The 24,083-nt window shown below is 41.9% G+C and overlaps 2 protein-coding genes across 2 annotated transcripts; both read right to left on the reverse strand.

Annotated features, from left to right (window-relative positions):
- Nucleotides 1-1,768: 1,768 nt before the first annotated feature.
- Nucleotides 1,769-8,639, reverse strand: LOC139447112 (uncharacterized). The gene is made up of 7 exons (XM_071228276.1): nt 8,617-8,639; nt 7,031-7,233; nt 5,690-5,744; nt 5,135-5,313; nt 4,352-4,521; nt 2,806-2,998; nt 1,769-1,943 (listed from the first exon to the last, which is right to left on the reverse strand). The coding sequence occupies exons 2-7, from the start codon at nt 7,227-7,229 to the stop codon at nt 1,804-1,806; spliced, it is 936 nt and encodes a 311-aa protein (XP_071084377.1). The 5' UTR covers nt 7,230-7,233; nt 8,617-8,639; the 3' UTR covers nt 1,769-1,803.
- Nucleotides 8,640-13,391: 4,752 nt separating this feature from the next.
- Nucleotides 13,392-18,060, reverse strand: LOC139447111 (uncharacterized). The gene is made up of 7 exons (XM_071228274.1): nt 17,982-18,060; nt 16,533-16,735; nt 15,518-15,581; nt 14,927-15,105; nt 14,287-14,456; nt 13,752-13,944; nt 13,392-13,552 (listed from the first exon to the last, which is right to left on the reverse strand). Exons 2-7 carry the CDS (start codon nt 16,729-16,731, stop codon nt 13,419-13,421), a joined length of 939 nt encoding a protein of 312 aa, XP_071084375.1. The 5' UTR covers nt 16,732-16,735; nt 17,982-18,060; the 3' UTR covers nt 13,392-13,418.
- Nucleotides 18,061-24,083: the final 6,023 nt, after the last annotated feature.

Raw genomic sequence — 24,083 nt, forward strand, 5'->3', positions numbered from 1 at the left:
TTGAATTTTATCTGCACCGTTTTATTGACATAAGCTTACATCCAAATTGCCCTGCCATATGCTGTCATGAAAAACATATAGCGCCAGTTCAAAGGTACACGCGTCCTCTTGTTGTTAGCACAGTATTCCCGTGAAGTGAGTGAGTGAGTTGGGTTTAACGCCGCTTTAAACAGTATTCCAGTTATATCATGGCGTGTCAGCTTAATGTTGGAGGAAAGCCCGAAGTGATGCAGATCTCAGACGTTTACCACTAAGGTGAAACCCACGAGCACGGGTATGGTGCAAACAAACCTAGAAACATAATCGGGGCGAACCGGGATTCGAAATTCCCGGGAAGTGTAAACGGTACAACAAAATATTCAGGTGATGGATTTTCCTATGGACTATGTTAGTCGATACCACATTAAATAATGATATATTATATCAACCAAAGTCTTGCCACGTTAGGCACTCGGATCTCCTCGGTTAACTTGACATGACACTTACGTTTCCATACGTGCACCGCGTGACGAGCCGGGTTGGAATTGGTCTTCAACAACCCATGCTTGTCGTAAGGGGCGACTAACGGGATCGAGTGGTTAGACTTGCCGCCTTCATATAGCTGGAATATTGCTGAGTGCGCCGTTACACAACAAACAAGCTATTTGGGAGAGCGAACCTATATAATTTTTGTTTGCTTGTTGTTTAAGGACGCCAACAGCAATATTCCAGATTTTATATTTGTTTGTTTGTCTGTTTGATCAACGCCGCACTCGGCATTATTCCAGCAATAGGACGTCGTCCTGTACAAAATCGAGTCTTGACCAGACAACCCAGTGATCGATATTGCGAGCAAGGACCCACGCTGTTGGGGTACGCAGTCAACGAACAGCATAGTAAGCTGTGGTCCTATTCTAACCCAGATTCACGGGGTCTTGTACAAAAAAGTCTTAGTGCAAGGACTCGGGATAAGGTCGCTCTATGCAGATTGACACTTGTGACTGTTTGAGATCTGTATCTCCTTGTATACGTATGCCATCTTCCAAATTTGATTCTGGAGGATTCGCGATAATAATACATACGAACGTATGCTATTTTGCTGACCTCGTCGACAAAGAAAACACATATTTTTCCTGAATGTCTTTAACACCAGACAGGATGATTCCTTTTGAGACCATAAATATAAGTTACATGATGTTATTGAACCCTGCTTTCCTGGCCCGAGTAGGCGTGAATGCCGACTCAAAATAATCAAAATCAAGATAACCATTCTTTGGTGCTCAGGAGCTTAGAGGTATTTTGGTCTATACCACCAGCTTTAAAGCCCTTTCACTGAATCGTTTGCAGTTGTTATCGCACCTGGCCTTTTTAATCCTGTAGATTATGATCGAAACACCTAAATGATAATGATCGTTGCACTCTACTGACGAACATAATCTCTCCCCAATGCAACTAGAACACAAAAGTGACCATGGATAACATCCTTGAAGATTGACACATAACACATGAGTTAAAAAAGTAGTATAATATATGAAAAGTAATGGATAGATTATAACATTAAACTCTCAGGCGGTGTACAGATAAAACTAAATACAATGAAGAAAATTAATCTTTTTATATGCGAGCGTTTTCAGATCTAATTAACCTCTTCGCGTGTAGCCTGAAGAGACTCGTTGGAGTAGAAAAGTGCTCGGCTATAATGTGTTGATTTACTCAAGTTTTTATTCATATTTATGTAAATATGAACCATCAAAACAGTAATTGTTCCATTGAAACATAGAAAGGGTGATTGATGTTCGTTTCTTTATTTCCTTAATAATGTGGTCACGGTGCAACGGTTGTCTCGGTGTTGGTGTTGGTGCCAAGGAGAGCCCCAGCGACGTGGCCGACGACGGTTTGTCCAGCATTTACGACGGTCTGGCCGATGTTGTTAAGTGGCTCCTTCATGTTGGTGAGGGTTTGCTCTGTGGAAGTGAACCAATGAGTTTCCAAATCATGACATTTCATTTAAACGAATGTGTATGAACAATCCGAAAATGGTAAGACCATATTCTTTTTTAACTAAAAAAATAGATTTTTTGGTTGCGTTTGTTGTTTAACGCCACTCTCAGCAATATTCCTGTTATATGACGGCGGTCTGTAAATAATCGAGTCTGGACCAGACAATCCAGTGATTGATATCATGAGCATCGATCCACGCAATTGGGATACGATAACATGCATCAACCAAGTCAGCGAGTCTGACCACCCGATCCCGTTAGCCCCCTCACGACAAGCATAGTCGTCGTTTACGGCAAGCATGGGTTGTTGAAGACCTATTGTACCCCGGATCCGTCAAGATCCGGGTTCATTTTAATAGAATTCCAAGTAATACATGATATTCAGCAATGATGAAGTTTGTTCTGTGAAACGTTAGCAATTGGAGGCCACGTTTTCATTAACAAATACGAAATTTGAATACAATATTGCTGCGATGAATGTTAAGCCATATTGAAGAATTAATGTTCAATGTTTTCATATCCGATTCATTTCTCAAAACATATGATATGCACCTCGTACTTAATAATGTGCTATTTTCACGGGTATTTGAAGTTGAACATGCCATTCCGTCTTTGGTTGAAGAGTACGGTATTGATGAGTGCAGTTTTAAGCAATAATCAAAGAAAATGCGCTCATGTGACAAAGCTCAAAATATCCACCTAGGGTTGCACAATCGACACACACACATCTCATTCACTCCAACACATTAGCTGCACTTGGTTACACTGCTACATTTAGCTACACTGGTTTGGGGTACGTGAGATATTGTCTGTATGAGGTACGTACGCAGGATGTCACCGCCAGCCGCCTTCATGGCATTCAAGGCGTTGCTGCCGTGCATGACGAGGGTGCCGAGCTGGGAGCCGAGGTTTGCGATGTGGGGCTGGAGCTTCTGTCCCAGCTGAGTGACGGAGTCCTTGGCCTTTTGGAGGAGGTTGGTGGCTCCGTTCTTAATAGCAGATCCAGCAACGGTAGCCAACTGTGGGAAAGGAACAAATACATAATATACCATGTATCTGTCATCAGTGGGTGTTTCATTTACCGTTCTTGATAGCAGTTCCAGCAGGAGTGGCAAGCCTGCAAGGCTCGTAACATCACCAGTGAACCATAAGTGACTCAAAGAAATAGATTGAATAAGCACAGCCACAATGTCACGTCATTTTATTTGAATATACGTATCCGGATTTAGGATGTTCTGCCACCGATTGGGCAGGATTCGCTATTCGGGTACCCTTGGTATCATCACTGTTTAAATATTCGGAATCCTACAATCGACTCTGCTTATGAACATGGAAAGGGTTTTGTCGCTTTTGTTTAATGCATTCTCTTATCCCTTCCATTACCCTCACCCCTTACCCCTACCCTCGCCCCTTACCCCTACCCTCGCCCCTTACCCCTACCCTCCACCCTCGCCCCTTACCCCTACCCTCCACCCTCTCCCCTTACCCCTACCCTCGCCCCTACCCTCACCCCTTACGCCTACCCTCGCCCCTACCCTCCACCCTTACCCCTACCCTCGCCCCTACCCTCACCCCTTACCCCTACCCTCGCCCCTACCCTCACCCCTCGCCCCTACCCTCACCCCTCGCCCCTACCCTCACCCCTTACCCATACCCTCCAACCTTACCCTCAACCCTTACCTCCACCCTTACCTCTACCCTCCACCCTTACCCCTACCCTCCACCCTTACCCCTATCCTCCACCCTACCCTCAACCCTTACCCCTACCCTCGCCCCTACCCTCTCCCCTTACCCCTACCCTCGCCCCTACCCTCACCCCTTACCCCTACCCTCCACCCTTACCCCTACCCTCCACCCTTACCCCTACCCTCCACCCTTACCCCTACCCTCGCCCCTACCCTCTCCCCTTACCCCTACCCTCGCCCCTACCCTCACCCCTTACCCCTACCCTCGCCCCTACCCTCACCCCTTACCCCTACCCTCCACCCTTACCCCTACCCTCCACCCTTACCCCTATCCTCCACCCTACCCTCAACCCTTACCTCCACCCTTACCCCTACCCTCCACCCTTACCCCTACCCTCGCCCCTTACGCCTACTCTCACCCCTACCCTCCTACCTTACCCCTACCCTCACCCCTTACCCCTACCCTCCACCCTACCCTCCACCCTTACCCCTACCCTCACCCCTTACCCCTACCCTCCACCGTACCCTCCACCCTTACCCCTACCCTCACCCCTTACCCCTACCCTCCACGCTTACCCCTACCGCTTACCCCTACCCTCACCCCTTACCCCTACCCATTATGTTCATCTGACCCTTGTGCCCCATTGTCGTTTTCAAGTTTTAAAATATGATTGATGAGACACGTACAGTCTTGACACCATCAACCATTGGTTTGAAGGTGTTCGACAGACTCTGTCCAATGCCAGCGAAGAAGTCTGTGAAGGCGTTCCTCTTGCTCTTGATGAGGCTGGAGATGACCTCCTCAGCCTTGTCCTTGATGGTCTTCAGGAAGGAATCAGCAACCAGATTGTGGGCGTCTGGAGACGCAATAATACATTATATATTGATGTGAAACCCTGCCATTTTAGAAATAAGCGACTCGTGGTCGTGGTGCATCATACAATAAAACACTGCAGGAGGAATAAACCTCTCGGAGTTGCACCTCTCATGGTTTATTCTCCCTGCATAGTTTTATTGTACAATAAGCAACACCAACTCGTTGTTTATTTCTTAAATAGGAGACATGAGGAGGACATTTTCAAAATTAACGCATTAGTAACGTCTGATGATGTCTGATGCAATTCCTTATTTTGACTTGTAACTTGTACATGTTTGTTCAGGTGAACACTTGACTTGTCTTTGTATGTGTTTGTGATGGGTGTCACCTGTGGACCAGGACATGCCCACCTTTTCATGAATATTTGGTATCGTCACTATCTAACAGTGATTCATAAACATGTTTATGATATAGGTGGTATCGTCCAATGGACTCTTATGGTTTGTTGCTTTTATTTGCAATTTTTATTCCAATTATATAATTTGTATCTGGAACCACAAACAATCAGTATTCAACATGCACATGATGACAGAGATGGCATATGCACTTTACTACGTACCGTATAAAAATATGTCATCAAGTACAATACTCACTGACAAACTTGTCGACCTCACTGATGACCTCCTCAGGGGTGATCTCCAGTGTGGACAGTTTGTCCACGACGCCCTGCAGACCCTTGACCAGGAAGCCGAACATGTTCTTCATCTCGCCCATCAGAGTGTCCACAACGTTGTGGAGGGACGACTCCATGTTCTGGAGCACGGTGGGGAGCCTGTCAGAAACAAAGGCCGTGGAATGAGACGGAAGTTACCTGGACAACACAGTGTCGATACTTGAATCTTCACAGTTTAGATTCACGAGGTTCTTCAAATGCACTGCAATAATCTCAAACTTGAAGGAACATGAATTAAACTTGCATTCCAAACTAGTGATGAGTCAATATTTAGAACGCATAGTTCCATTTTACAGAAACTTACCCCTGGGAAAACAGCAACTAAGCTACTTTTGGGAAAGTGTATTGAATGCGTCTGATTGTTATGTGTGGTTTGACCACTCTATGGAATCTGTTTCCAAATATATAGCTTTTGAATTGCATTGGTTACAATGAGTATTGTAGTGTTTTGGTAACCTACACCTAACTTACTCACTGTATATCTCTTGTTCCGGAAGAACCGATGGCATTAGCAGTGTTCAGAGCAAGCGCTGAAATGATATGTGGCAAGACTTTCAAGAGTTGTTACCTGATTGTTATAAAACGTATGGTGGGGTAATATCAATCAACACCTCATGCATGTAGCTGTTTGGCTGTTCAAGAGACATGATCGTGTACATCTTTAGAGTTCCAAGACAACAAATTATTATTTTACTCTACGATGGGATGGGATAGAGTGATGTTGATTTTAGGGGTTATGCAACGTGCTCCTGGAACTGATATTATTCAAAATTAACGACGTCGACAAAAGCTATAAAGAATTGTTCAAGTGAGACTGTACTATCCTTGAATGTATTCTCTCCTGCTTAAAAGACACAACATTGATTCTCTACAATTTCTATATGATTCATGTTCATATGGTATCATGGATCAGGATTTAACATAACACAGTGGTAAACATTCAAGCATCATGTAACACATTTGTATGCCAATTATGAGAGTGGTGGTTGCTACCGGTAGAGCAGGCATACTTATCCTCTTCCCAAACACAAGTGTCATTACTGATTTTCAGTGATCCATGCATATACATGTTTGACCACGAGTTTGATGGGCTTTTTTACTACAGATAATCGCGACTGATTATTCTCTTTCGTTGACGTCTTACATAATTAGTATGTGACGTCTATGCATAATGTTTATCAATTCATTTAATTGTAACCGCTATTTTGTGTTTTACACCCAATAGAATTATGTTCCGGATAATTGAGGCTGATTATGCACTGGTATTCCGTTTCATACATTCAGTATTGAGTATACACCATCATACATACGTATATATGTCCTGTGCTTGGTGAAATATCAGTGTGTTCAGCGTTGAATGTGGTATAGGGAGGACCATGGGAAAAGCGACACAAAGTCTCAATACTGAATAATATTCACGTATATTTTACTCCCGTGTGTACTATTATAGAAACACAAAAAGGGAAAATAAGGTCACAAATATCTAGGGGGCACGGGTGGCCCAGTCGTCTAAGGCGCCGCGATTCGCTGTGCAGAGTTGCGTCCCTTGGGCACGCCAGAAACCTATGATTGTGGGTTCGAATCCCGGTTCGCCCCGATTATGTTTCTAGGTTTGTCAGCACCGTACCCGTGCTCGTGGGTTTCACCGAAGTGGTAAACGTCTGAGACCTGCATCACTTCGGGCTTTCCTCCCACATTAAGCTGACACGCCGTGATATAACTGGAATCCTGTTAAAAGCGGCGTAAAACCCAACTCACTCACTCACTCACTCACAAATATCTATAATCTAGAAACTAGTTTTTGACCTAAACTTGCCTTGAACTCCTTGAGATATAAGAGTCTTCCCTGCGGTCAGTCCAGCGTTCAGCAGATCAACTCCAGTCGTGTCCAGTTGGTGCATGATGCTCTGACCAAGGGTCTTCAAGACGTTGGACACATTTTGACCGATGTCGGTGAAGATGTTGGCCTGGGCCGTGGCCAGAAAAACAGCGGACAGAATGAACAGGACCTTCATGTTGCTGGAATAAGATAAAGTTTATGACATTTTAGAATTTGATGCCCGAAACATAAAGGTCAGGTCTCAGAAACTCTAACTGCAGGATCCGTAGAAGTCAACATCTCACGATTTTTATTCTTGATATTTTCCATCATTTGTGCTCATTGTTGCAATTTTTATCTTCTTCATTTAATTTCGCCATAATTCACGTGGACAAACATCCATATTATTTGATTTGGAGGAGTAGTAAAGTTGCCACGAATACAACAGTGAACTGGGAATGGAGGGCGTCATTGCCACACAGACATGATGTAAAAATGGGGCACGGGTGGCCCAGGCGTCTAAGGCGCCGCGATTCGCTGTGCAGAGTTACGTCCCTTGGGTACGCCAGAAACCCATGATTGTGGGTTCGAATCCCGGTTCGCCCCGATTTTATTTCTAAGCGGTTTGTCAGCACCATACCCCGACTCGTGGGTTCCACCAAAGTGGTAAACGTCGGAGACCTGCATCACTTCGAGCAGTCCTCCCACATTAAGCTGAAACGCCATGGAATACCCATTCAAAGCGGTGTTAAGAGAATGAGTTAGGTTTACTTCATCATAGGGGGCACGGTAGGCCCATTCGTCTTAGACGTCGCGATTTGCTCTGCAGAGTTGCGTCCCTTCGGCACGCCAGAAACCTATGAATGTCGGTTCGAATCCCGAATCGCCCCGATTATCTTTCTAGGTTTGTCAGCACCATACCCGTGTTCGTGGGTTTCACCGAAGTTGTAAACGTCTGAGACCTGCATCACTTCGGGCTTTCCTTCCACATTACGCTGGAATACTGTTACAAGCGGCGTTAAACCCAACTCACTCACTCAATCATGATGTAAAAAGATATTAATGTTTCCACATGTTCCATTATTTTAGCGCCTAACATACTTTTTCTATAAGTGTATTTAAGTAAATTAGGGAAGACTGCGCAATGTCAAATATGTTGTGCAGTCCTAGTTTTCAAGTTACGAGATAATATGATTTTAAATAAAACGTTTATAGTATGTCCATAAATGGTTGGTAAATTCAGTCCCGTACATTATTAAGGTTCAAAACGATGTTTAATCCTACACAAAGAATATAAGAAGACATTTTTCTTTGCATTCACATTTATCAATCCAGTTGTAAGTTGTGCCGTGCAATTTAGACATATCATATTATAATTGGTCTTACAGAAGTATTCATTTTCATAATTCCTAGCACCTTTTTATGATAATTAGCAAACATTTCTCAAATGAAACCATATGTTTAAGTAATTTCACATTTAAACATCAAGTATGTCTTCTCACCCCTTGGAAGTTTCCGTATCTGAATACACAGCGTCTATTTGTTATAGGGGGCTTCCTACATGAAATAGGACATGATCTTACCTTGGTGCTTGTTAGAAGAAGACAAAGAAATTCTGCGGAGGTTCTTAACATTTAAAGATAAGTTCGATCACGTGGTATGAATAAATGAAAAACCCAACCTTTATGAAACTGACACATGTTTTATGTAGGCCATCAGAGCGATAGAAATGAACGTTTGTAAGATATCAAAATCGTAAGCCAATTAGTTTTTTAAGTGACAAGTTTTTAAGGTTTGTTTATGTTACAAAATTACATCCTTAATTTCATCACTATACCTGTTTTGTCATCTTAACTCGGACCATATGAAAGCATAATGAGATTGTCTGTGGAAACTTCCATCAAAGATTGAGAGATCTGGCAGTACTTCCACGATCTGTTACGTCAGTGGGAAAAAGGCCATTTTTATTCAGGTTTGTGGTGTCCATGTAACATTTGTTTGCTCAGTCATATTTAATCAAATACTTATGAACACATACGCTTGTTTAAAACTCGTTAAAACAGTATGTATTGTTTCCAGACATAAATTGGTAGGCAGAACGCTGTAAACCACTGGTAGTTGATAGTTGTAATTCGTTGTTGGCGTCTGGTGCTACAGTTGTAAGAGACAGTTCACTCGATGCTGTGATATGGCTACTTAGTCGGGGACATTATGGTAGTATCTGGTATCTGAATCGTTATTCCATGAACAGTGCACATAAGGTAATATACTCTTTTTAAAAAGTAGGGGATCATGAAATATAAATGTGAACTTATAAGCACCCTATAGATTGTACGTGCCCCACACGCAGTAGAGCCACGTGCGAAGGGTGTCATTCCTGATTTTGACACTTTCAAAAATGATCGATTAATCTCTGCGGACCGTGACCTCTGTCAATTTTGTTTATTCTGCTTTTCCTGCAGATTTGATTTATTTGATTTCATTCATTGTCTGTTTATGACCTGGCGATGCGGCGCCTGCAACACGCGGATTGTCTACGGGTTAATGAAATGATGGAAACTGGTCGAAGTCAACGTGCAGCGGCCGATATATTGAATGTTTTACAGTTTTCGTTTTGTTTCTTGTTTAACACCGCACTTAGTATTCCAGCTATATCACGGCGGTCTGTAAATAATCGAGTGTGGACCAGACAATCCAGGTAATGATATGAGGATCGATCCACGCAATTGGGATACGATGACATGCATCAACCAAGTCTGCGAGCCTGACCACCCGATCCCGTTAGTCGCCTCTTACGACAAGCATGGGTTGCTGAAGACCAATTCTAACGCGGTTCTTCATAGGTCTGTTTTACAGTATGCAATTAGAAGACTATGGAACAGGTACCAACAAATCAAAACCACTGACAATCGACCCCTTTCAGGGCGTCCCAGGTCAACGACAAGAGTACAGGAACGATAAATCCGAAATCGAGCTCAAACGGAGAAACATATTGCTGCAAACTTTCATCAGGGGTTATAGGTCAGACGATCAGAAATAAGCTACATGCAGCTTATCCCCATGGTCGACGTGTTGTGCCGCCCCTTACAAAGCTTCATATTGTCAACATACGTCAATGGTGTACAGAACATTATGCTGGTCACGTATCATGTTTTGATATTAGTATCGATTCACTTTGTACTTCCTTGATAGGCGTGGCCGTATCTGGTGATGTCGAAATGAACGCAAAGCCAATGTCAACCAAAGTCCTCATGACAGGGGACACGGGGGGCTAGTCTAAGGTGCCGCGATTCTCTGTGCAGTGTTGCGTCCCTTGTGAACGACAGAAACCTATGATTGTGGGTTCGAATCCCGCTTCGCCCCGATTATGTTTCTAGGTTTGTCAGCACATTACCCGTGCTCGTTGGTTTGACGGAAGTGGTAAACGTCTGAGACCTGCATCACTTCGGGCTTTCCTCCCAAATTTCGCTGACACGCCGTGATATAACTGGAATACAGTTACAAAAGGCGTTAAACCCAACTCACTCACTCACTCCTCATGACAGTTGTGGCGCTGGATTGGTTTTGGTGTGGGGTGGCATGACTATGACTGTGTGAAACCAATTCATATTGTGCAAGGAACGGTCACTGGATAGCTGTATCGGGACAACACACAGACACCCATAGTCCTCCCATTTGTAAGGTGTGCGGGTCGACCTTTTGTCATTCAGGTCGGCACCGTCTCTGCCTCCCATGCACGAATCATCCTTGCCCACCTGCCAGCAGCACAACATCCATAGAATGCCATGGCCCGCAATGAACCCAGATCCTTTCCCCATTGGACACGTCGGGGACACGATGGTTGGTTGGTTAGTTTGTTGTTTAACGCCGCACTCAAAAAATATTCCAGCTATATGATGGTCTCTAAATAATCGAGTCTGGACCAGACAATCCAGTGATTAATATCATGAGCATCGATCCATGCAATTGGGATCGATGACATGCATCAACCAAGTCAGCGAGCCTGACCACCCGATCCCGTTAGTCGCCTTTTACCACAAGCATTGTCGCCTTTTACGGCAAGCATGAGTTGCTGAAGACCTACTCTACCCCGGAATCTTCACGGGTCGGGACGCGATGGCTAGACATGTATGCGTGTCAACGCCATGGGCCGCCGACCGCGGCAAGGCGCTGCAAGGTGAGTAGGACAGACTCCCTAAATTCGCAATTGGGAGACTAAGACGCAGTATGCCTCGAGTGAATGGATGTTTGACAAATCGTATATATTACGCACTACTAATCCAACAGCGTCCACTATAAAAAAGTTCCATCTTATCTGTATCGTCCTTCAAAATCGTTGGCGGTCATAACATCTATATAGAATACTAAACGAACTCCCGTGTAATAGCAATTTTAGGAAATGAGTGAATAGTTCTAGTAGACTTAGACTTACGACTGTCGTTGCACTACGATTGCTATGTGCCACGAGATCCCGCACCACAAAATATACAACACGTCACAATGCCCTATGACGTATTTTGTGGCAATCTGTTGCAAAATCCACCGGCAAAACAATGCCATGTGACGTCAGCCCAGCAACAGGGTTGCATCCGAGTTTAGTCCGAGTACTCCCAACTGTTTTTAAACTGTTGGAAGACGAGACAAGCATACATATACAAGTAACCTGATGACTTAGACTATCAATGCATTGATGATTATACAAGCTGTGATGCCGTTTTGTTAAATACGGGTTGGGGTGCACCAAGTATACAAAGTTTGAAGCAAAACGTTCGGGAAACGATTTTCGCTTCTTAGCCATCACTTTGTAAATTAATTGTAATTATTGCGTAACGAAATGCCAATATGCTTTAGTTATATCACTTCTTGGAGCCACCCCGACCTCTGTCTCTCTCTGGATGATCTCTCTGTGTGAGAATGCTTGGGACGGACACTGAAAGGCGATATAGGACAAAGACATAGGCAACACTGGACTGTGTTTTGCCCTCCCAAATACTGGACCCTAACCTCTGGTGACACTACATCCATGCAAGCACATGACAATGACACTTACTCACAACGGAATTCGTTAAAGTTTTGGTGCGTAAGTAAATTATATATAACATAAAATGCATATAAAAAAACACATATTGAGAGATTGTTACACATAATACACACGTAAGCTACATTGATAACAACAAAAGTTGAAATATTAAATGAAAAGGTATTGCAGCATAAAGCCGAATACATGTGAGGATTTTGGGGATTTGTTTGTTCTGAAATGTGGCATTAGATATCGCCGTCCTGAAGATAACGCAAAGTTCTCCGAGTTTAGAATGTGAACATGTTACTGTCCTTGAAGGGCTGGCTCTGGGCTAGGTTTAATTAAAACCTGGTATTGGAAGGATCGAGAAAGACAAGTTCTATGGATGAACAACTTCTTTATTACAATTAGTGCGACGTTTCGGTGTAGATCCTAACACCTTTATCAAGCAAGTGATACCGAAACGTCGCACTAATTGTAATAAAGAAGTTGTTCATCCATTCAACTTGTCTTTCTTCATCTCACCAACTTCTAAATGCCACTGAAAGAAGTGATTGGAAGGATAGTTCCCGAGTGTCCAGTATTTATCAGCTGAAGAAGATCTGGTGGCCGTCTATGTGACGTGATCGATCTCGTCTCTTCTTGTCTCGATTAGATTGATCGTTGTTCATACTGATTATTGTACAGGTTATTTCTTGAATAAAGCAACTGTGGGTTTTCAACATTCACTTTATCCAACACCACTTCGTAAACATGCAACGCGACTCACACGACCTATTCGCGTGTCAACGATCTGAGGCCTGTTTATATTTATATCATCATGCACGAAGGCAAGTTATTGGACGACCATTTATATCCTGGTGTATGTGTGTGTGCGTGTGTGTCGACTTTGCTTTGAGACAGACTATTTTGTTAAGAAAGTGTTTCAATAAAAGGAGAAAGGAAGAACAGGACAATTTTATTTTTACCGCCAGCACACTTAATTTCAGCTGATCTAGCGTGTTCATAGATTGATATTTCGTTTGGGGTAAAGCTGGAGGACAAACCTATTTGTTCGAACGTGTTTTGGAAAAAGATTATTTTGATTTGGTTGGTACCTGACGGATTAATTTGAAATACCGTTTAAAGTGGCATAAAAAACAAGCACACTTAATCATTCACTCAAATCCTCTGAGATGACCTGTGTCCAGATTTCAGAAAGTTATCTTAAGTCTTTAACTGTTGTAATTTCCATTCTTCAACATAGCGTTTCGGTTGCCCTGACACTAAACTGGCTTTGGAAAATAGGATCCTGTGTGACAAATGACCCTCTCCCGATTGTCAAGATGTAATGAAATGTACATTATGAAACAGTTTATTGCAGAACTAGTTTGTTGCATCAGTTGCGGTGTTGGTGCCCAAGAGAGCTCCAGCAACGTGTCCTACGACGGTCTGTCCAGCATTGGCGACGGTGTTGGCCATGTTGTTGAGAGGCTCCTTCATGTTGGTGAGGGTTTGTTCTGTCAACGGATCAAACCAGCTATTATCATAACATGTAATATCCTGGTATCGGTGAACAAATAACTACATGGTCGTTACTGCTACTGTGTCTCAGAAAGAGACAATCATCATTGTTAATATATGTTTTGGAGTTGTGTAAATATCAACTCGATTTCAGATTGTTTTAAGTCGGACTTTCAAAAAAGACAAGACACATACGCATGATGTCACTGCCTGCTGCCTTCATGGCGCTGAGTGCGTTGGCTCCGTGCATGACGACGGTTCCGAGCTGGGTGCCAAGGGCCTGGAGGTGGGGCTGGAGCTTCTGTCCCAGCTGGGTGACGGAGTCCTTGGCAGCTTGGAGGAGGTTGCTGGCTCCGGTCTTGATAGCAGTTCCAGCAGAAGTGGCAAGCTACAAAGAACATGATATCACGGTTGAAACTAACAAACGTTATATAGTCTTTATTCGTTTAATTACGGACTGTTAACTGATTTTGCGAAGTACACACATTTGCCAAGAGGTAGAATTTAGTCCTTGATATACCTTAAAAGCCTGTTCCAGTTTACAGCATTACAGTATTTATTTTCAGTTTCATTACGGGACCAGATAAGTATCCGGCTACCATCTTTGTTGGGCCTTTCATTTGACCATCCCCTTACGCCTTCTTTTACCTCACGCTTCACACGCAAAGTTCGTCGGCCCTGTATGCCATTGTGGTTTAGAAGTTAAACTAATGGTTGAGGAGACACGTACCGACTTGACACCATCAACCATTGGCTTGAAGGTGCTGGCCAGACTCTGTCCAATGCCTGAGAAGAAGTCTGTGAAGCCGTTCCTCTTGCTCTTGATGAGGCTGGAGATTACCTCCTCAGCCTTGTCCTTGATGGTCTTCAGGAAGTTATCAGCAACCAGGTTGTGGGTGTCTGTGAGAAAGATAGTTCATATCATGAAGATCAAGTGAATTCATTGACATTTCACTTGAATAGTAAGGCATGATTTTTTTGTACTTGTATTTGGCATTTAAATGTAACAGGGTCTCTGATAATTTAAATGCAGGCAATTTACATACATACAGTGAGATCACATTTAAACATTATAGATGAATGACGTTTCAAAACATATTCGTCTAAAAGAAATGAGTTTTGAGACATGTGGGTCCAGACTTTTTAAACTGGTTTCACAGCATTTCAATTCTGTCTGCATTTTCATTGCAGTTACACAAATGACAAATGATAGACTTGAGGGTGAGTGACCACCTGACCACCAACATGTGTTACTAAGCATACCAGCAAAATGGAATCATTATATTTGGATCGATGATGATGAATTGGTTTTTGCTTGACTATACATTGTACACATTCAGTATGTAAAGTACACATTGCACATTACTCACTGACAAACTTGTCGACCTCACTGATGACCTCCTCAGGGGTGATCTCCAGCTTGGACAGTTTATCCATGACGCCCTGCAGACCCTTGACCAGGAAGCCGAACATGTTCTTCATCTCGCCCATCAGAGTGTCAACAACGTTGTGGAGGGAGGACTCCACGTTTTGGAGTGCAGCGGGGAGCCTATGGGAAGATAAAACAGCTGAATAGGGCGAGGGTGACCTGAACAGTATAGAAAAATAACTTTACCCCTAACTTTAATTGAGCGGGATCTTCCAAAGTAGTTTCAGCGCAAGATGCACATATTAAAGAACATCCATTGAGCGATGTGACATGCGAAATATTTGCTGAGATATTTAAATCAGCAAATGGAGTTTCTTACGATTTCAAAAACTGTCAATATTTCGCCAAAAATGGATGAATTAGGATGAATTGTCAGTTTTAAAATGTTCAGCTAGTTTTGTTTATTATGTTGATTCATGACAGGCAGATTAAGGGGCACGATTGTGATTATGCAAAACAGATCAGTTGGTCTTGGTCATGTATTCATACGGTTTTCTTAGATGACATATAATTGACATGTATCTATACATACTGGAGGTCTCTGGTGGAAGTGCCATCCTTATTCGCCAGGGCATTGGCAGTGTTCAGAGCTAAAGCTGAAGCAATAGGTAGGAAATGAAGCAAAAATGAAGCAAGGACGGCTGTACTTTCATGGTTAGGTAAGTCGTCTAAACATGGATGAAAGTTGAAATTGTTACACGTTGAAAACTTTTACAGCCTTCGTGAAACCCAGGAGCAAGAAAATAATGTTGACAGATCAAGTATGATAATCATGCCAAATCTTGGAATCGAACCCACGACCAGTGAATTCTGCTGATTAACCTGTATAACCCTAGTCTTAACCTTAACCCCACTGCTAACTACAACCGTTTATATAGATCACGGGTACTAAAAAAACATTTATGTATGTTAGTAATGTCGTATGGCGTACATACAGGGAAGTGATAGATAAACTAAAAGGAGCTAGTTTTCATATCTTTCAAACTTTGCTGTTTACTACCTGGTTGACGTTTGGTTTCCCTGATGAATAACAAGTCTGTATATTTATATGACAATGTCTCATCAAGAACTGAACACACGTCTTCAAACCTTCTCATTCTCCAAAGTCCTTAGCCACTGACGACCGTACCACAGTGTAGTCAAATAGTCAGTGCGGTTAACTAGACCATATAAACCATGCACAGATGGATTCCAATGGACACAATAATAGTGAGTCAGTGAATGAGTCAGTAGGGCTTATTCCACGGTGATTCGCATGATTATGATTAACACTTATAACCATTTTTTTATATTTTCCGTCAACCCTACATGTATGATCTGATGGCACAAGCACTAAAGTAAAACGCTAACGTGTCTACTTTATACTGAATACAGGTATTATGAGGATCATATGTAACGCAAAGAAGCCTTTATGGACTAAAGTGCCAATATTTATTATGTTCAAAAAAATATTTACCTCCCTGCCGACAACACGAGAAGCGACAGAATAGACATAATCAACAGGTCTTCAATATAAATAAATATGATTTGTTTTGAAGTATACTTGCCTTGAACTCCTTGAGATATAAGAGTCTTCCCTGCGGTAAGTCCAGCGTTCAGAAGGTCAACTCCAGTCGTGTCCAGTTGGTGCATGAGGGCCCCACCAAGGGTCTTGAAGACGTTGGTCAGGGAGTTGCCGATATCACTGAACACGTTGGCCTGGGCCGTGGCCAGAAGAACAGCGGATAGAATGAACAGGACCTTCATGTTGCTGGAATGTAAGGTTCACAAATGTGAGCTTCAGACGTGGCTTTAAGTTGGAAGACAACATCCAAGGAAGTTTACTCTTCATATTTTTTAACATGTTCAGTAATTATTGCAATACCAGTCTTATCATTTTCCTCACTTAATATAATCTTCATAATGCTCGTGGACAAACATCCATATTATTGGATTTAGACCAATAGTAGTAGTTAAGCTGACATTAAAATAGTGATCTAGGAATGGAGCACGTCATATTCACTGCCAAACACAGATAGTATGTCATACAAAATTAATGTTCCACATGTTTTATTATTTTATTATTTTGGCTCCATTCATACTTGTGCTATACATACAAATAGGTAAATGAGAGAAACGTAAGTCAGAGTCAAACATGGTGTACATTCTTAGTGTTCAAATGACAAGGTAACATGCTGTTTAACCCGTTTGTAATGTGTAATGTGTGTAATGTGTTTGGTAAATTCAATTCGGTACTTTATGATTGTTCAAATTTACACCAGGGCCTTGGGGTGCTCTGTCCGTGACGCTAATAACAAGATCTGACAAAATGAGGTTCTGGTTTTCACAACGTGTGGGCCTGTTATCAACGAGTGGTTTTACCCAGCCCAGCCAAGCCCAGGCTTTGATTATGTACAGTCGAAATGGTCTAAAGCTGGGGTTGGTTTTTTTCTGTTTCTCTTTTTTTTTCAAATGAATAGATCGTGAGTAACTATGACCCATATTGTGGCGTCAAACAAAAATACATTTGATTTTAAACCTTTTCATTTTTGTACTCGTTAAGCAAATTTGCGCTTCATCTATTACTACAAGTGCTTGTTTGGCGATTGCAAAAGATGAGTTGCTGGATGACGACGTCAATGTTGGGGATTTTTTGTAATCCTTTATAACGTGGTGGCACAGGTGGTCCAGTTTCAGGAAAACGCAATTCGCTGTACAGATTTGCGTCCCTCAAGCGTTGGTGATTCTCCTGATTATGATTAATAATAATAATAATAATAATAATAATAGCCATACCCGTCCTAGGGGTATTACCTGTAACTGTAATACTTCAGCATTCAAATCGAAGTTAAAACCAAATTCTCTTTCTCACTAACTATTTTTGTATCACTAAAGTAGCAACTGACATCCAACTGTTAACATGCATTGTATCGGAAAGTTGGAACAACAATGTCAGGCAGTATATCTATAGATAACCTTACATTCAGAGTAAGAAAATACAAAGCCACATTTCTCACCTTTGGTTAGGCTGGTAAGACAAAGGTCAAAGGCTTGGTTCTTGTCTTTTTAAACTTTTTCATGCTGTCACGTGGTCTGCCATACTTGGACGTAAATATGGCATATGGTAGGGCAAATTAGGCCATCCACTGTAAGGGTTATCTGGATATGTCGGTCAGTGTAATCTGACGTAAGGGTGACTGGTGACCATCCTCTTGGACGGGTGACCCACTGAGATCCCCACTCTATTGAAGGAATTGTTTTATAGCATTACCGATAAACATCTCTTGTACAAGACAACGTAATACGTTTATGTCTTTGAATATGTGCTGATTTGAAAGAGGTGATTATATACTTACGAGTTGACTTTAAGAGGTAATGTAATTTTGTTATCGAGACTTGTCAAAACTTCTTATCCAGTGTTCATTATATTATCAAAAGTGAGAACAATCTAAACCAAATTCTTGAACCAAGCTTTAACCCAATTCTTAGACCACATTTTTAACTAATTTCTTGAACCCAATTCTTGAACCATTGCATGAACCAAACGCAAGGGTATCCGAATAATAGAATAAGGAAATGCAAAATAAGTATCAAAAAGAAGCGTACTTGAGGAAAATCAGTTTCATCTTATTGATAAGGATTTATAATTACATACTCAGATTATCACATTTTACGTTCCTTAACGCGGTATGTATGTCATTATGTAGAAAGTAGAGTGCATTTTGTTGAGAACTTTCTGAGAATAGTTACTGGAAGGCTCGTCATTTGTACACATTGTAAGTGTTAAACATGCGTATTTTCATCTATCTTCCACGAACATTTGGGAAATGTCTACATGAGACATTGATGATATTATAATAAATGTATGGAATACCACTAATACCTACTGAAATGTAAGCACAGGAACACAATGTTGTGCCACGTGATCGCTTGTAGTCAGCTGTGCAAAGAACCAGGATGAGCAAAAAAAGAAGAATTCAAAGTATGATGAATCATGATGGTGGTGTCCATGAACGATGAGTCGTGGGAAAGGTTTGAATGTTCTAGATATGATTTACTTCAATATTTGCAATCTCAGAGAAGAAACCAAGTTTCTTTATGTGCAAGACAAATTCAATTGTGTAAACCACTATCCCACACGACAAACTTGCGGAAAAGCTTGAGGCATGTGTGGTGACCATAGATATGGTTACATCTCTATCTTCGGAGAATCGGGACAATCGGTCAAAGATGAAAGCAAATATCATCTGAAGGTTACTGAGAAAAGAATACTTAGTATGTGAAATCCAGGAACTCCCTATTGATCACATCTGTGCGAGCCTGGGGGTTTAACCACCTGAACTAGAAATATAAGAGATTTTTATTTTGTTGGTTATATTTACTAAACTATAGTGTTGGCAGGGATTTGCCTTGGGGTACAGAGTCATAATGGACATTTGAGCTTGAGATAGCATACCGCAGTTTAGCAGGGAAACCCCGCTCAGATACAGTATGCAGACTTCGTACCGACCTAGAATATAGTACTTGGCATTATGTCGTACAATACAACAAGGACTGGTTGGTTTGGAGTTTGTGTAGTGTGTCAGAGTTGGGTATCCATGTTAACTGCGGCATGGTATCTCACACAAAACAAGAACAAGCAGCCACACACAGGTGCATGCACTTTGCTACATTTGAAAAATAGTCTTGAGCGTGACGTTAAACCACATATACTTTGTCGCTATACCCGGTGTCATCTGAGTCACACAAAATGTAGGTATTTGTAAATCTAATGTATCTATTTGTTCATCTGTCTACTGCTGGACTACGTACGCACCCAAATGCAGAAAACTATAATCAGCAGAAAGTCTTATCTACTTTAGGGATCGGTCTCACCAAAGGTTACCTCACTGCGCTTAGTGATCCCTATCTAGACTCTAGGGACTCTACAGTCCCTATGATTTGAACACACAGAGGCCTAACCTTTCCATGTTAAAGTGAATGGGTGTTTTTCAGTTATATCACAATGAGTTGGCTTGAAATTGGAAGGCCCGAAGAGAAGCAAGTCTTAGTCCTTACGACAAGCATGACACTGACACAGCGAGAAGTATTAACTGGGCGAATTTAAGTATCAAACCTACGATCATAGGTTTCTGGCAGGTCCAATGGGCGAAACTCTGCGCGGAGAAATGTGGCGCAGGGGACGACTAGGTCATCATTGCCCTTCTTTTATACCGTGCCTGAGCAACGTGTGGTATGTTGTATGTACAGGTCAAGTCCTGATCACGAGAAGCACGGTGGTATGTGAGTCTTGATCTCTTTGTTTGTACATCGCTCGTACAAGACCACATGTTGGTTAATGTCGCCAACGATAATCATTAATTAATTAATCAATTAATTCCAGATTTAACAAATTTTATATTTGGGATAACACTTTCTTAGTGAAGTTCAGATTCTAGTACTTATTAGGGTTGCCTCCCATCCAGGATTCGAACTCACTCTGCCAGAGTGAGGCACCAAATTGCCAGCACACAAAGTCAGCGATCAGAACCACTCAGGCACCGAGGCTTCCACAAACATGAAAGTCCGACAGCTTTCATTTTATGGAAACCTCGGTGTCTGAGTGGTTCCGATCGCTGACTTTGGTTGCAGGCGATAAGGTGCCTCACTCTGGCAGTGAGGGTTCGAATCCCGGATGGGACGGAACCCAAATAAGTACTAGAATCTGTACTTTAATCAGTAGTGTGGCGGGTGGGGCTGTGAGGGTGGCAAGGGTTGGGGAACAGTGTCGATAACGAAATTTCTCGGAAGCGAATGCTTACTAACACTCGAAAATATGCACGCACGTAATGCTTATCTCTTCTCTTATATATATAACTTCTAGAAGCCTCAACACACGATCGCTCGGTCAAACGTTCCACATCGCACAACACAAGCTGAATTTGTTTTGTTTCTGTGAACAAAAACAACTATTTACTAGCAAGCATTATCACGCTATTTATATATGCTGTTTGCAAGATTTGTCACAACTCACAACCTGACAGGTCACTAATTCCACTTATTAAACAACATATCAGAAGTTCCCTGTTTTTTCTTGGCAACAAGTGTTCAGTGTGTCTGCACTGCCACTCTGGTTCGTGGTTAATCGGACATTCTAAACGCTGAGAACAGATCTAGGGTGAACACGCCTTTATCTCTTATCTCATATCATAACGGTTGCCTAGTAACGGAATTTAGTGTCAGATGTCAACTGCGATAGGTGTTGATCATGCCAACCATGCCAACGGAGCTCTACACACCAACAATATTCCAGTTTCAGCATGTCATGGTAACCATGATGGCCAGAGACACATCGTCCACATACATAAACAGTCCAAACGTACGATGTCGGCTAAAAACTTATTTCCCTGGGATTTCAGACATTCCCAAACCTGACTTGATTTGTCAAACCATGAGAAGTGCACACCTGTAAACGCCTTCCGTGGACAGGTATCTGATTGCTGTCAACTCTGTGGGTCTCTATCCCGGACGGATATATTTTTCTATATATACATATCTTTCTGAAAACGTAGAGCTGATGTGTTTTGCGACGAAAAACGGCCATATAACCATGTAACTGATTGTAGCATAAGAACCAAATTGCGATTTCATTGACATTGTTTCTCATGAAACCAAAATACCTAAACATCAGCTTTGATGTTCAAATTGGAAATGATTTTGAGTTCCTTTCAAAATTTCTCTTGGGGTTGCCCAGTAAGGCGATCTGATTCACCCCGATTTGCCCCGGTCATATTCATGTACACTCAACGCCATCATGTGTTAAACTTTGACTGACACTCACTCACTCACTCATTCACTCACTCACTCACACATATACTCACTCATTCACTCACTTGGACATTTACTCACTCACTGATATACCTACTCACTCACATACTCACACACTGACTGTGCACATGGTGTACGCGTGAACTGTGGGAATCATGTGTCTTGATCTGCCTCCAACCACCCAAGACAGACGTGACCTACATGCAGCAGGGTCACTCTACAATCACAGATGCCACGACGCAGATACAGCACAACAGCATAATGACCTTTCATGACAGATTACCAACCTTGGTCAAATCTAAAAGAAAATACTTTGAATGCTTTGAGATACGAGGATGGGCAAACGATGGTTCAAGGAACTCATGTGTCTCGCAACAAGTGAGTGAGTGAGTGAGTGAGTGAGTGAGTATGGTTTTACGCCGCTTTTATCAATATTCCAGCAATATCACGGCGGGTCTCACGACAAGTGCTGTCACGGCAGGGGACACATGATATGAACTTTACACATCATATCTTTGTCAGACTCAAACCCTATCTTCAGCGTGACGAGTCAATGCTTTAATAGTCCACTACGTCCTATCACAGACCTTCATGATGATGGCGACGAACGACCAAATGATATGATGACGTTGGAATATCATCTGATCTTATTATGACAAGCAAACTTTCCGCTCCTCCTTTATGTAAGTGAGTGAATTATTATTGTTTTACGCCGTTTTACCCATGGTGGGAATCCAAAGCTAGAATTTCTCGTGACGAGGACGCTTAAACCACTTGGCTGCCCCGACGCTGGCTTCCACAGATGATATTAAAATTAATTGTCATAATTAATTTTTTTGCATATCTCAATTTGGCAATTTATGTTATTTCTATCCAGATTTTGAATGGTTGTCTGATCGCTTTCCTGATCCAATTGTTTGATTGACATTAACGTTCATCGATAAAAAGAGAAGAGAGGCTCGCCAGGCTACAGAGTAAACTTTAAAGGACAACTGTTGATATGTTTTGTATCGAAAAAGAGTCTCAGGTATGATGATGTCACTCATTCGTGACCACTCGTATCATGCGTTACCAATAGGAATGACTGCTTGTACGGTCATGAATGGCGCTTCTCCTACGAGTTTACGTCACGAGTTAGAATTTGTAATATCAGAAATTGTTCTTTGGCACTCTTTTCTTGCCTCTTTGCAAAGAGAAAATTGGTACTGAACATGCCAGAACACTTCTTTAAAAATAGAATTTATTGTCGTTTCAACTATCAAGAATGTAAGTAGTAACATTATTTATTATATTTTTTTCACTTCATTGGGTGTTTACATTCATTAAAATAGTTATTCACAAATCAGTATTGCACTCAACACATTCAAGGCTTTGTGGATGGACAAGCATTCTCATGTAGCTATGTTTAGATACAGTTGGGCCGTCCTCACAGCGAATTGTAGAGGCACAATACATGTACGGTAGCTTTGTCAAGGTGTCAAATCATGCACCCATGGATTCCACTTCCTCACATAACAGTTCATTGTACTGTTCTTTATTGCGATGGGTTTATTTTAAAATTTTGAATACATTGGCACTTTTAATAAAAAAAGGTCGAAAGACAATCTATGTTTCTTGATGCTTGAAACATGAATATAGTTCAGGCCAGAAGCAAAATGTGGTTCAAAAGGAAATTGCATGAGTTATTGAAACAAAAACATATCTCGCGAAATGTTCCAGTAAGGTGAGTGAGTTGGCTTTAACGCGCTATTAAACAGTATTCCAGTTATATCACGGCGTGTCAACTTAATGTGGGAGGAAAGCCCCAAGAGATGCAGGTCTCAGACGTTTACCACTTCGGTGAAACCCACGAGCACGGGTATGATGCTGACAAACCTAGGAACATATTCGGGGCGAACTGGTATTCGAACCCACAATCATAGGTTTCTGGTGTGTCCAAGGGACGCAACTCTGCACAGCCAATCGCTGCGACGACTTGGCCACACGTGCCCGCTGTTCCAGTAAGGGAAATACTACTTGATGAATATAAGTTGAGAACATTTTCAAGTTTTACCAAGAAATTATTTCACATGTTCACATTGGATGTACACCTGAAGTAGACTTTCTTCTTCACACTTACAAAAAGAGCATTCATCCTCATCTACAAGTTTCATTGTCAACAGATGTTTTTAAGTATGAATAACTCTAAACATTTCTAGACTTGGTAAATACATCTTTCCCGGAGATACAGATATCAAGTATATTTTCCTATTGTTTACATAACCCTGTGGGACTTACTGTAGTGATACGTTTATCATAGAATAATCTGGACC

This window comes from Haliotis cracherodii, unplaced genomic scaffold (genome assembly GCF_022045235.1).
Source record: "Haliotis cracherodii isolate W230 unplaced genomic scaffold, xgHalCrac1.p SCAF_7, whole genome shotgun sequence".
Lineage (NCBI taxonomy): Eukaryota > Metazoa > Mollusca > Gastropoda > Lepetellida > Haliotidae > Haliotis > Haliotis cracherodii.

Excerpts from the sequence above, each read along its gene's own strand:
- LOC139447111 (XM_071228274.1), bottom strand. The coding sequence starts at position 16,731 with ATGAAGGTCCTGTTCATTCTATCCGCTGTTCTTCTGGCCACGGCCCAG. Across the intron at positions 15,582-16,532 it reads TATATCTCAAGGAGTTCAAG|CTTTAGCTCTGAACACTGCC; the intron begins GCAAGTATACTT and ends CTATTGCTTCAG. Across the intron at positions 14,457-14,926 it reads TGAGGTCGACAAGTTTGTCA|ACACCCACAACCTGGTTGCT; the intron begins GTGAGTAATGTG and ends TCTTTCTCACAG.
- LOC139447112 (XM_071228276.1), bottom strand. The coding sequence starts at position 7,229 with ATGAAGGTCCTGTTCATTCTGTCCGCTGTTTTTCTGGCCACGGCCCAG. Across the intron at positions 5,745-7,030 it reads TATATCTCAAGGAGTTCAAG|CGCTTGCTCTGAACACTGCT; the intron begins GCAAGTTTAGGT and ends ATATCATTTCAG. Across the intron at positions 4,522-5,134 it reads TGAGGTCGACAAGTTTGTCA|ACGCCCACAATCTGGTTGCT; the intron begins GTGAGTATTGTA and ends TTGCGTCTCCAG.